Source organism: Ambystoma mexicanum, chromosome 11 (assembly GCF_040938575.1).
Source record: "Ambystoma mexicanum isolate Mex_15411 chromosome 11, UKY_AmexF1_1, whole genome shotgun sequence".
NCBI lineage: Eukaryota > Metazoa > Chordata > Amphibia > Caudata > Ambystomatidae > Ambystoma > Ambystoma mexicanum.
This window is the reverse complement of record NC_090934.1, coordinates 456,699,703-456,713,453: the sequence shown is the minus strand read 5'-3', so window position 1 is coordinate 456,713,453 and position 13,751 is coordinate 456,699,703. Positions and strand designations below refer to the sequence as shown.

General features: G+C 45.7%; 1 protein-coding gene across 7 annotated transcripts in view; it reads left to right on the top strand.

Moving 5' to 3' along the window:
• PRDM11 (PR/SET domain 11) overlaps positions 1 to 13,751 on the top strand; it is an 804,858-nt gene that overhangs the window by 655,782 nt on the left and 135,325 nt on the right. For 6 of the 7 annotated variants that reach the window (XM_069623301.1, XM_069623298.1, XM_069623299.1 and 3 more), the window contains one exon: positions 6,255 to 6,890. The exons of the other annotated variant lie outside the window; for it this stretch is intronic. In XM_069623301.1, the coding sequence (XP_069479402.1) occupies positions 6,255 to 6,890 (636 nt within the window). The remainder of the gene's footprint in view (positions 1 to 6,254; positions 6,891 to 13,751) is intronic. 7 annotated transcript variants of the gene reach the window in all.

The window sequence follows — 13,751 nt, the reverse complement described above, 5'->3', positions numbered from 1 at the left end:
GGAAATGGCTGCTATACAGGAGGATCTGGCATTGCTTAAAGGAAAGGGTAAACATTCTGGAGACGGTGCTTTATGTGGGAATGTAGAAAGTCACCCTATGCCCAAGCCAGGGGCAGTAAAGACTGAAATAAAGGAACGTACTTTGGACCTTTTTACCGCTGTTAACAGCGATGACTTACATGGCACCTCTGTGCCAATTATACCTCGTTTAGACTGCTTGGAAATGCACCCTGACATAAAGGAAAGTCAGCAATTTGGCAACTTTGAACTGAGGTTATCCTCTTTCTTCAAACACAAGGGCCTTAAAAACTCTTATCGAGAGGTACCAGGCTCCAGCTCTAAACGTTGACTGCATAGACATGATTAGCCCCGCAACAGCTAATGAAGATCAGTTGATTGCGAGCAGACTTTTGTGCTCTCAAACACAGGATTTGTCTCCTTCCCTGTTAGCCAACATTCACATTAGTCTGAATCTTGTGATAATTACCTTGGCAGACACCCACAAAAATATAGGGGCGGGGGTTTAGTGGGGCAACAGTCAGCATTTACCAACTTGATGAATTGCATGGCTTCTCTGCAAGGTTTGCCAAAGGTATTGTGATTCCTAAGGAGGACATGGGGTGTATAAAAGATCTAGTGTTGGGGAATACACAAAAATTGACAAAGCTGGAGGAAAGGGTGTGCTCTCTACATGACATCGTATCTACAGACGAAAGCGTGCAGATTGTAGGGGTGGAATGTGGTAAAGCTTTGCTGAGGGCTAATGAGGAGTTACCTGAATCTAATAGAGTGGTGGATGCGGGTCTGTGTGCTCCCATCACCTCTGTGCTCTAGGCTACACCTAAGTCCCACTGCTTTAATAGAGGCAGCTGCCAGACTCGAAAAACAGGCAGGGTTGCACCAGAGCACAAAGCTATCGACAGATAAGTCTGACAAGGTGGAACAAGAGGCAACCACTGTATTGAATAGTGAGGTCCTCATTGTCAAAGGGAAAAAATGCACACAGAAAAAGAAACATAAAAAGAAAACAAAAATATGCCAACTCCTAAGCTAAGGGTCTCTCTTAAAGGAATATATCAACTGTCTAAAATGGTTGAGCTGAGCTACCAGGACCCTGAGATGAAGGGGACTCTGAACCCTGAGGGTTAAGGGGGGACGCTATCATCAACGGAAGGGTATGGTAGCACAGCCGACTGGCAGCTCCAGTGAAAGAGCTGATGGGGCTACGGAGAATGTTCATGAGTCCCAGATTAATAAATCTAGTACTGGGGCGCATGACATTCAACTACTGGCTAATGTCTGTGATCCTACAAGGCCCAATGATAGATCACTGGATCGGTCTCACACTAAACAAACTAAGATCCCCTCATTTGAGAAGATCACAAACAGATCATATGCTCGAGTGACTATGGCTAGTCAGACCATAGAATTGGACGGTGGGGGGACTGGGCCTATAGGGCCTTGTATTAATCTCTCTGGAGTTGAGGCTGGTGTTCCTTTAACTGTTCCCCTTAGGCTACTAATAAAGCAGGCTGTGAGGAAAGCTTGGGGACAATGCAATCTCCCGTCAACAACCGGTGTGTTGATGGCTCTGTGTGGTGCCCCTCAAAAATAATGGGGTGGGAGTCAACACACCAAAGCAACGATTCTTCTAGGCTCAACAGGACCAAAGTTCTGGCCATTTTTATACATATCCCTCAGCTGAGGTCAATTACATCTGATGATATTGATGGAATTTCCCTCCCTATTGTGAATAATGAATGGATGGTGAGCTATTTCCACTCTGAGATCGTATCAAATATGGTGTGGGACCAGCTGGTGAATCTGAAATTTTTGTGATATGCTCTGTTTGGCCTCAAATCAGTTGACAATGCTAAGGTGGTCCTGGCCTTCAAGCGCAATACTCTGTGTGAATGTCTTGGGTGAGGACGCGAAGGAAGGTTGGAAAGGGGTGAGTGATCATATCACACTGATTACGAGTCTTCTCCAAAAAGGACAGGACTGGTCTTGGGTGGGATATGCACTCAAAAGCTTTGAGGTTTTCACACAAGTTTTGGGGCAATGGTAGCAATACTGCAGTGGAGCTTATTTCATTGAATGTGTGTGGTAGGGTGAATCTATTTAAATTGTAGGAGAACCCTTCCTGGGTGGGAGTTCACACAATCTCCATGTTTCAGGAGACCATGGCAACCTCCCACTCTGATTTAGAGGGTTACAACACTTTTACGAGCTCAGCTGTTAAATGAGAATTGGGTCGCCCTAGGTGGGGGCTGGCTGTGGCCATTGACCGTAATCTAAGTATGAAATGTGAACTATTATTTCACTCAGAATGGCTACTGGCCATGACGTTAACCCCTATACCTACCCAACCGTCCATGTTGCTTATTAACATGTAGTGAAACCCGACCAGTGTAAGTTTAGAGTGTATTCAGGATTCTCTGGCCATAGCTTTTGAGGATTCGTTCACTGGGGAAAATGACAATCTTGTTATCTTGGGAGGAGGCTTTAATGCCAACTGTGAGGTTGGTTCGACCTACAATATTGGTGGGCCTATTCCACCTGGTACTCGTGATGAGTTACTTAGTAGGATTAGCTGGGATCACTTTCTCGGAGACTGGGACATGACCTATTTGGAATCTGAGTCAACTATTGAATCACCGAAATATACCTGCCATAGAGGGCCGAGAACCTCGAGGGTTGATGTATTTTATATATCTTCAGGCCCTAGAGCAAAGTGTGGCCCATTAGTTCTTACTGATCGAGGTATAGGGGATCATTTACTATTATCATTCCCCCTTGAATTTGTCCTGGACAAGTGTGATCTGAGACCAGATCTTGCATGCATAATACCAGCCAGGGGTGGGCTGATTCTTAAGTGGAATGACGGAATGGTTAGGTTGTTTACGGAACGCCTGACCAACACTCTTGTCATCCTTGGGAATACAGACTATGATATTGAGTGCTCCGAAGGTCGGGGCATAGATCCCTATAAGATTATTATGGACTGTCTGAGATCTACTGTATATTGGAACAATAAAGGGGGTAGAGGCGAGATTAGGCAAATTCTTTATGTCAGAATTAAGGAGTCTAATAGACTCAAACGTAAAAATCTGTCTCTGCTCAGGAAGCAGAAGTTGTCCTTCATCAAATACATTAAGAGGCGAAAAAGTGTGTGCCAAAAGCATAAGAACTTGGTCATATCACTGAAGAGAGATCTCTGTGTTAAAGACAATCAGTCAATTCTGAAACAACTGTGTAGTGGTAATGAAGGAAAATATTGGGGTACTATTAATAGTACTTTGGGTCATAAGGGGGTTTCCATGGATTCACAGATTAGGGAGCAAATCTGGGTTGAATTTTATGAGAAAAAATATCTCTTACCTGAAGCTTTTACAAATTACAAAGCTCCTTTGTTGGGCCCATTAGTTGGGGTATCTGCCCCAGGGAGATTGATGAGCTCATCTGGGCCATAGACCATCTGAAATCCTTGCGGGTTCCTGGCTCAGATGGTATTCCCCTGTTTGTTTTGAAGGGTTCTCCATCTGTTTGGGCAGCCCTTTCTAAACCCCTGTTTGACCAAATCTTCAAGACTCATGTAATCCCTATGACTTGGCTACAATCCATCATTATAACTATATTTAAAAAGGGTGATCCCCTGGAACCAAGAAATTACAGGCCTATCGCCTAACTGAGGCGATTAGTAAAGTGTTTGCTACATTGGTCCTCAAAGATGTAAACTATAGCATCAACCAGTCCCAAGCTCTGTCCAGATTTCAGGTGGAATTTAGGAAGCAATTGGGGAGTTCCCTTAATGCTACCATGCTTGCACATCTACAGTACAATGTCCACCATAGTAATATCGGGCAGTTTATATGGCCTCCCTTGAAATGTCTAATGCACTTGACGGTGTGGTTAGGTCAGTGCTGTGGACTAAACTTCTTCGGATGAAAATCCCCAGAAAAATTATTCAGGTGCTCTCTTCTTCACACAGGCTCTACGCTGCGGATACGTCTTATTTGAGATGCCTCTCTTTCCTCGGTAATTCAATCTTATGTAGGACTGAAGCAAGGGTGTACTCTTGCTCCGACCCATTTTAATTTGTGTGTCTGTAATTTGGTTAAGGTGTGGCAGGGGACCCCTATTGCGTCTGCTAGGCTTGGTAGTCTTAGGTTGGACTGACTAGCCTTTGCAGACGATTTTATTATTTTCGATCGAACAGCCATGGGCTTACAAAGCAAGTTAAATATATTCTAGAAGTATGCCTTAAATAATATGTTGCCCAATGGCACTAATTCGTAACTGGTGGTTTTTGCTAGGGTCCGCAAACCCAAGATCATGCATTGGGTAATGGGACCAGAAAGCTTAGGCCTGGTAACAGCTATGAAATATTTGGGTTATACCCTGAGCAATAATACTTCTATGGCTATGTGGAGGGATACCCTTATTGGAAAAATGAGGATCTTCACTCCCCAAATGAAATGCTTATTTGCCAGATTGTGTAAATGTTCTATTATGCCTGCTATACGCTATTATTTGGCTATGGTCGAACCGATTTTGCTTCATGGGCTGGACATATGCATACTTGATGTGGGTGGTATGTTAAATATCATTCAAGACAAACTATGGAAGTAAGTACTAAACTTGCCTTTGGCAGTTCCCAATTCGGTTATTAGGCACAAACACTGTCTCATCTCCCTGAAGGCACGCCTTATGTGGAGACATATGTCAATATACAGGAAAATTCTGTATCCAGAGGCTAACTCGTTATACGCAGACCTGAATCGCATTATGATGGAAGAGTCCACCCTGTCCATTAATATATTTAAGGGTCGGATCCATGATATGTTAATTCTTATTGGGAGCTCGGAAGATGAGTTGATATACGGACCTGGTGTTGCTAAAGGAAGATTGTTTGAGTTTGATTGGGTGGAGATGGTGGACGGTATTGTCAAATACTCTACCAATACTGAATATGCACAGTTTATCCACAAAAAAGACTGTCCCCAATGTTTGCAACGTTTCCCATGTGGTAAGGTCTTGGCGACATATTTATGATTTCGACTAAACCAGTTTCATTCCAGGGAAAGAATAAAATGCTGGAAAACTCCCCTTGCACTGAGCACTTTAGTGCATTGCAGATTTTGCAATAACATTGATATGAAGGAAAGTCTGACATATTGGGTCATTGACTGCACGTATTTTAATAAAAGTAGGCTTAGCTGTTTTAAGAACAACAGCTTTGGTGACTGAATTTGCGTTTGGTGTAGATTAATGTGGGGAGAAAATGTGTCACTGATTTTAGCATTGAATACATTTTTGCTATATGTATTTTGATCAATTATCAGAAACTTGTTGAACAGTTAGTACCTATGTGTTTTTCATATTGTCTTACTATGTATATATAATGATGGATGATTTATCTCTTTCATTTCTGTGAAGTTGAAGATTTTAATTGTGTATGATTGTATTTCATTGTGTAAGGTTGGTTCTTACTTTTAAAACAATAATCACAATTAAAAAAAAGGTTTTGAGGTTTCATTCAGATGTGCCAACTACAGCGACTGCATACCTTTCCTTTTTAAATGTTCTTATTAGTGCCTCTTTAAAAGGTGGTGTCAACTATGAAAATTCCATTGCAAAGGTGCCACCAAGTTACTATGGGCCTGATCACGAGTTGGGTGGTAGCCCTTAAATGCAGCAGTAACGGTCGGCATTTAAGGTTCTGCCCAATCTCGACTCTGACATGTTTACCCACAGCTAAGAGATGGGGGTAAACACACCATAAAAATGCCAATTTCTGGTGCAATTACCGCTGGCAGTATTACTGTGCGGTAATTGCACTGAAATTTCCCCATTGGGTCCCATGGACCCAATGGGGGATGGGGACTAACAGTTAGCGCCCAACCCGTGATCCAGCGGTAATACCGCCAGACGGGTGGGTGCTAACACTTATAATGTTGGGCGGTATCCCAGCCAGGATACCGCCCAACTCGTGACCAGGCCATATACCCTAAGTATCTATGCACAAGTTGGTTGTTTCTTCCTGCTGGCTGCTGTAAGCACCAGGCTTCCTCCGCTTGGCAAGGTCACCTTCATTCTAGAATGACCCAGTTCTGGTGACTGATAGCTTAAATTCCAAGGAACAGCTTCCAGAATGTTTTTCTAAGTGAGGTCTATCTGTATTTCTTGCCTTTTTAATATGAGAAACATTGTCAAGTTTCCATTGATAATCCCCCTCAAATTTTCCATTCCAGGAGATAGAAAATCACTGAGGGAAAAGCCATACAATTGTTTGGAGAACCAGAAGGATGTGAAAGGGCCTTTGCCTCTGGCCACTCTAAAGCAAGGCAAGATATCCTATAAGCGGGGCAGTGATGACGGGGAGACCCACCCGCAGGCAAAGAAAAAGAAGATAGACCTCATCTTCAAAGATGTTCTGGAAGCCTCTCTGGAGTCTGTGAAAATGGTTGAGAGCCCTTTGGCCACGAGCAGTCCTGTCACTTCTGAGAAGCCCACGCAATGTGACGATATAGATGACAAATATGGAAAGGTGGCTCAAATTAACTCTCGTACCATCAGCAAGATGTCCAGTATGGGTGAGTGCAAGGTCCGCCCTTACTGTCTCCCCTTTGGGGCAGCTAGAGAGCATAGCGAAGACGAGGAGGATGATTGTTTATCATTGAAATCGGAACTTCCAACAGAGGCTGTCACTCCTTCCAGAGACTGCACTGAGACCCCAACAACATCCATCTGCCCTAACTGCATTCGGCTTAAGAAGAAGATCAGACAACTTCAAACTGAGCTTGACTTCTTGAGATCTTGCAAGCTATCACAGGCCTGCGAGCCCCAACCTCCAATTGCTGAGCTTCAAGTACTGCCTGATCCTACAGGTAAGTCATCCAAAGTAAAGATAGTACACCCTTCTTGCTACAGGGGTGATTCTTAATATTTAGATGGCTAATGTGAGATTAAGTTTGCTGTGATTTTCTAGTTTGGGCAGTGGTTTTAGATTGTAGTGTCCTTAGGTTTCTGTGTTGGTCCCCCATTTGTACCGCATGGAATCGTAGACAGATTACAATTGTGGGTCTTCTTTCCACTAGCTCAGAATCGCTGGTGCTTGACGAACTAGTTCTGTTTGTATCCAATGCTTCACAATTCACTGTATTGATGCAGTGATGAATATGTGCATGCAGACCTAATAAATGCAAGTGTGAAATTAATTCTACTTGGCATGAGTGTATGTCACTTAAGAAGCAACAATACTAGTTTTGGAAGTTTTATTAACTAAGACTCGCACCAAAGTTCCTCCCTGTGATGTACAATGAGCACTGGTACAAAAAAGATAACTTAGTTGAACAGATCATATAACAGTAGAAACACAACATGTTTTTCAAATGAAGGTAAAAATAGGCTCCTCGTCCAAGAGCCGCTTTTAGTGCATGGGGTTTGGAGGTGGCCAAGTGAGAAGTCTTGGTCCATATACTGATTTTACAATAGTTGTTTATCCTGATTATGTTCAGCAGTTTGCTTTGGTCTAACATGGCCCTCTGGGTCAGCTGCAGAATTCTGATTCCACCCTTTAGGGTAGATATGGGTCTGCTAGAAGAGAGAACATAGTAGTGGTGAAGTGAAAGATGAGGAATGGCAGTCCATACAAGAGACTCAAAAAGCATTTACCTGTGTATCAGAGTCTCAAAGATATTGTTCAATCGAAATGGTAGCAGTCATTGCAGAGTATTTCTTTTGCTTTTACCAGGACTTGCAGGTGTCTGAGTGGAATGAGGTAAGGGCGGGAGAGCCAGAGGCCAGGTTTAAAAATGAAGCAGTGAAACGTTGCTTATGTGCACCAAGGAGAAAAGCACTAGCAATTAGGCTTCCATCATTTATGACTAGATAATGAGAGAGGTTGAGATGGAGGGTCGACTAGGGAAGGTCAAAGAGCTGAAGAGGCATGGCAGTACAAGGATAATTCCGGTGTGAGACCTGGCAGGGGGCAAACTGGATTAATGGATTGGTGTCAATGGTCAAAATATGAAAGGGATGTGAGGCAAACATAGCATCTCTTTGGTGGTCCAGTACATTATCATTGGGATAGTTTACTCAGTTAACTCTTAAGTGTGAGGAGTTTCTTGGAGAGAATAGTTTTCATTTCTTGCCTAAAAGTTTTTGGGTTACAGTATATTTCAGGAAGGTGTGAGGTCCAGATGTCCGAGGTACAGTCAGATCGATAAACATACGGTTTGCTAGCTATGTAAGGGTAGCATGTCCAGTCTTTGCTCCGGAATACTCTTTAGTCCCCTGAAATAAGGTGTTTGTCTGCCGGCAGATGAAAATACACCACATGTTTATTGGGAGCCAGAGCAGTGAAGTGACGATGGTGTGATAAGAATGACACGGCAGATACCAGCTATGAAACCTACTGCTCCTTGTAGCACTTCTTAGTGTTTAATATCTTTTAAATGAAGATCCACTTTGTAACCTTTTCACCTCAATGTTTAATTCTTTTGCCTGAATTCCCAATCAAGAACATATTTTTCCTATTTTCTATCTTTGCTTATTGGTAAGATTTGTCCTTGTTAAGTGATGCCCAAGCTTTGGAAGGGTCGCCAGGTATTTAGCCTCATCGGTGAAAAGGGAAAGAAAGTGCAAACTTGTATTTATCACAATTGCTGCTAAGAGTAAGACATGTTATAGGACATTAATTCAAGCTCTTTTTCCAGATCTCTGCCTTCATGCCAGTAAGACTGACTTCCTCCTCATTGGGACACCTGCGCCCTCCTTTCCTCTCTCTCTGGCTGCCCACTCTGGGCCCTCTTCCTGCTCCTTCCTGTGAGGCTAAGAACCTTGGTGTCATCTTCAACGCCACCCTCCTTCTCTCCTCACATCTCTGACATTTCTAAGAAGTCAAACTAAAAGCTGCACCTCTTCAGAGGTATTCTTCCTTTTCACACTTTCCCCCAGAAGCTCACTGTCTCCAGAGCTCTGGTCCTCTCTAGACTGGACCATTGCAATGACCTCTTTCTAAAAGTTCCTGCCTCTACTCTTCAACTTTTTCATCTTATCCAGAACAGGACTGCAAGACTTGTCCTTGGCTTCAAGCCCAGGGATTGTATCTCTCCAGCTCTGAAATGTCTTCACTGGCTCCCCGTGGCTACAAGGATCAACTTCAAGACCCTTTGCATCATCAACAAGGCTTTCTGGGGCCTTGGACCGCTCTACCTCCAATGTTCTCTTCCAAAGCATCTTCCTTCTCGAGTTCTCTGCTTATCCAACTCTCTGAGGGTCAGACGCTTCTCCAAGCAGAGAGTTGGGGGCAGATCCAGCTCCTCGGCTGGGGCCTCCCTCTGGAACAGCCTCCCTGCCTCTCGCAAACTTGAGCAGAACCACCTCTGGTTCTGGAAGCAACTCAAGACCTTCCTTTTCGCTATCACTTTATCTCTTCCTCTCCCCTGCTGATGCAGCTACCGCTCCGTGCACTGGTCACCCTCTGAACCTGGGGCCCATGCTCCTGCATGCCCAGTTGCCCTTGCACTGCCTCCCTAGAACTTAAGGGTCTGTATCTGCAACCCTACAGTCCCCTCTCCATGCACTTAAGAGCCACCCGCTGGCTGTACTTTTGAGTTAACTGCACTTCCCCCTCCACTCTCCCCTATGGCACTTCTTGCCTTCCCTCTTCCCCGCACTTGCACGATTTGAATGACACAAGGCCTAGTAAGATCGTTATTTTCTCCTCCCTTTGTTTCCCACTCCTTGTCTAGTCGCACCTGGAAACACTTGTGTACAGGCGCGTTATAAATGCCACATCATATCATACCATATCATAAGTAGCATGACGCTCCCTCTAGTAGACAACAGTGTTATTTCTAATGGATTCCCTTTCTCCCAAGAATTTCTCATCTATGATAATCCTATCTGCAGCACAGTTAATCTTCAGAAACGTTTGCGTCATGAGGGGGCACAGCACGGCTCATCATCGGTTCTGCCCGACACACCTACGCAGACATGACTTTGGGGTTAGTATATCTCAGGGTGCTGCACACCATAACCTCAGTTCCTTTTTTCCACAAACTTTGTGCGCTTCTTGAACATGTTACTTTGTTTCGACAAGAAAATGCCCAACCCCACTAAGACCTCAGGTTTCAAGCCTTGCGTGGATTGCAACTGGCAGATGACTGTTTCGGATCCCCATTGTATATGTTTATACTTCTTGGTGGAGAAGTACAACTTCAAAGATTGCGGGTAATGCCAATCCATGCATCCCAGCACCCTCCGGGAAAGGTTGGGTAAACATTCTACCTCAACAAGGTGTCTGGTGTAGGCAGATTGCCTCTCTGAGGAAAGGGCTCATGCAAGAAAAGACCAGAAGAAGCTTCACGGAAGGAGGTCTCGATCCCTGGCTGTTCCTCACAGCATCCTTCTTCTTTGTCATCGTAGAATCCCCAGAAGCGGCGCTGCAAGTACCGTTTGCCACCCAGTCCTTCACGCCAGGCGTATGGGAGAGCTTTCCTCTTGAAGACACTTGACATCTTTTCCGATGCCCCGACGCCGATGGCTTTCTTCCTGGCGCTGCTGGCTCCAACAGGACCCACTGTGTTACCCCAATCCAACAGGGTACCCACAGCAATTTCTCCCAGCACCGACAGGCACCGCCTTCGGGTGTCGAGGCATCAGTGCCATTTCAACCCTAGTCTTTGGCTTGGAGCCATTGGGCTCCAGAGAGGATAGAGACTTCCTGCAGGAATTTTATGGGGAAGGTGCAGTCATACTGGACCTGCCAGAGATCTTCAGGAGGCCAGTGGTCTTGACACCTCCACTGAGGTGGACATCATACCAGCACCCAAACCTCAGGCATCTTTCTAAAGGTTCATGGCCAAGGTTGCTGATACCCTGGGGTTGTCTGGCCCCGTACAGACCAAAGGTCCAATTCGAATTAATGGTCATCCTGGACAAAAGGACCCAAGAAGAAGACATTGCTACTGTTCAACATAGTGCTAGAAGCTCCAGTGCTGTAGGTGTGAGAAAGACCCGCCTCTGCACCTGTAATCGAGCTGGAGCTTGCAAAGAAGCATCATCCTGCTCCCTCGGACCTGGCATTTTTGTCCCGAAGAGCTTGGTGGTACAGGCCGCAACTGTGAATTTGAAGAAGTCCACCTTTCTGTCGCTCCCACCTGACCGAGAGTAAGAGATTGGACACCTAGGAAAAGAAGGTATTTGACTCCAGGCACTCAACAATTCCTGCGCCTTGACAACGTTTCTATTGGTCTTTGGTCCACAGTGGCCAATGCAACAGAACACATCGCTGAATGGACATGAGAGAAGGATTTTTGGGCATGGTGCCGGCCGGCTTCCTGTCCGATCCTGCTCTCAAGGCTCAACATTGCTGACTGTGTTGGGCTTTCCATGGTCACAAGCACGATTATAAGACATCACTCCTGGATGAAGACATCAGGCTTTATGCAGGATGTGCTGACAAAGCTTCTGGACATGCCCTTTTATGAGCAAAACCTGTTTGGGGCCAAGGCTGGTGAGAGCCTTCAATGGTTTCAGTCTTCCACAGTGACAGCAAAGTCTTTGGGCCTCATTACACGGAAGGCGGTAAGGGTTAACGGTCACCGGTGACCGTTAACCCTTACCGTCTTATTATGAGGTCCCTTTGCAGGTTGGTCCTTTAACGCCTGCTTTTTGCAGGCATTAAAAACCAACCCACAAAGGGACCTCCGTGCTAATTACGCCACCACAAATTTGCAGTACCTTAATTCGCACCTTCCCCATTCCCATTATGCCCTATGGGGCAAAAATGGGAATGGGGAAGGGCAATGGTGGAAGGGGGAATTACCGCCAACCTTGGAATAGGGCGGTAATTCCCCTTTCCACCAATGCAGTGCCGGTATTTTACCGGCATGAACCATGGCGCTAATAGCGCCATGGTTCACCGCCTACCGTGTAATGAGGCCCTTTGTGTTTGGCCATACAGCAACCCCAGCCCCTTCCATGAGGGAGCAGGGCTTTCGCCCTTCGGCCTCCTATGCCCCTTAGGGAAGAGTTCTGACTGCCCCTGGGAGACAGCAAGGCAGACACCTCCCAAGAGAAGAGACTGAGGCTCCCCTAAGGGTGAAACGACAGCAGCCACTGTCCCCTTAGCCAACCAGAGTACAACACCTTGATGAGACATTCTGCTACGAGTCCCCTGTTGGAATGAGCATGTCCCTGTTCAGACCTCTCTGGTCTTGAACCAGGTCCAATGCTTTGGCCTTACAAGTTTTTGAGCACGGTTATTGCCTCCTTTTCATTTGGCATCCTTCAGACCACTTCTTCATTCCACCACCTCTTGCGCAGACCCCATCGTCTTGGAGAATGTATGTCTGATGCTCTCGAAGAGCATGATAGAACTGGTGCTACGTTCAGAATGAGGCAAGGGGTAGTACTCAATTTATTGGCTGGTCCCAAAGAAAGATGGAGGCTTGCTTCCATTACTGGATCTTAGGCTTCTGAAATTGTACATGTGAATGGACAATTTCAAGATGGTAACTCTAGCCCAGATCCTTCAAGTCCTCGATCTGCAGTACTGGTTGGTGTTACTGAAACTTCTGGATGCCCGATTCCACCCTCACATTCATCTCAATCACAAAATAAAATCTCAGGTTCATTGTGGGCCAACATCACTACCAGTTCAGAGTCCCGACGTTCGCTCTTCCTTTGTCAATGTGGGTTTTCACCAAGCTGGCAGTGGTGGTGGCTCGCCTCGGGGGAGAGAATGTTTCTTTTCTGGGCAGAGCCATTTCACCCAAAGACTGAGTGGTGAACATCTCTCAGATGGTACATTTCCTCCAAGCCCAAGTACACATTCCTGCATCTGCCGGGTCTCATGGCCTCCTGCATTCTAGAAGTTCTGAGGTCTGGCTACGCATGAGATCGCTTCAGTGGCTGCTCCTTTGCCAGTGGTGGCAGTTCCAGGACCGCATGTCAGATCTTCTGTGGGTCACGAGTCGAGTTGCTTGGTACCTTACATGGTGGTCCCTTAGGGACAACCTGCTGAATGTTGCGTTGTTCTTCAGCATGGGGTCTGGCATGGATTCACATGCTCATGAATATTCCCCGTCGTCAGCTTGGTAATCCGTGGTAAAAGAAAAAATCTTTCTCCTAACAACCAATCACTGAGCTCTGGGTCATTCTGCCCCCAGCCAATGACTGCCCTCTCCCTAAGCCCCTCCTCTGGCAGGCATTTTCAGATTTTTACTGCACATTCAAGTGTTGGGAGTCCTTGTGCTTGGCTCTCGAGCTTTTACTGCTTTATTCGCTTTTTGGAAGATTTTACTCTATTTTCCAGTCAATCGTGCCCGTGTGCTCCATCAATTAACCTTCCGATTAATGGTGACCCATTTTTCTGATTCATCAGCGTCCCTCAAGGGCGGATTTTGTCTTTCGTGGAGGTTTCCAGAAGATTCCTCAGGCCTACACCGCGTGGATCATGTCGGACGAGAAGGAGGATTCCCCCTCTCTTTTCAATCCCTGCACCGACTGCGGTTTGCAGAATGTTTTTATGGACAAACAGTCCGAGTGCCTGTACAGCCAGTACCCGACGCACAAGGAGGAAGATTGTACGTTTTGCCGTGAACTCTTTGCTCGCACATTGAAGGATCAGCGTAAGCTGGGAGAGTGGTTTGAGGCCAAGGCCTCTGCACTGGGTGGTTCTAATGGGCATGCCTCTCCTGGCTCCGGGAAAGCTGAGCAGGCTTCTAAGTCCTTTGAGG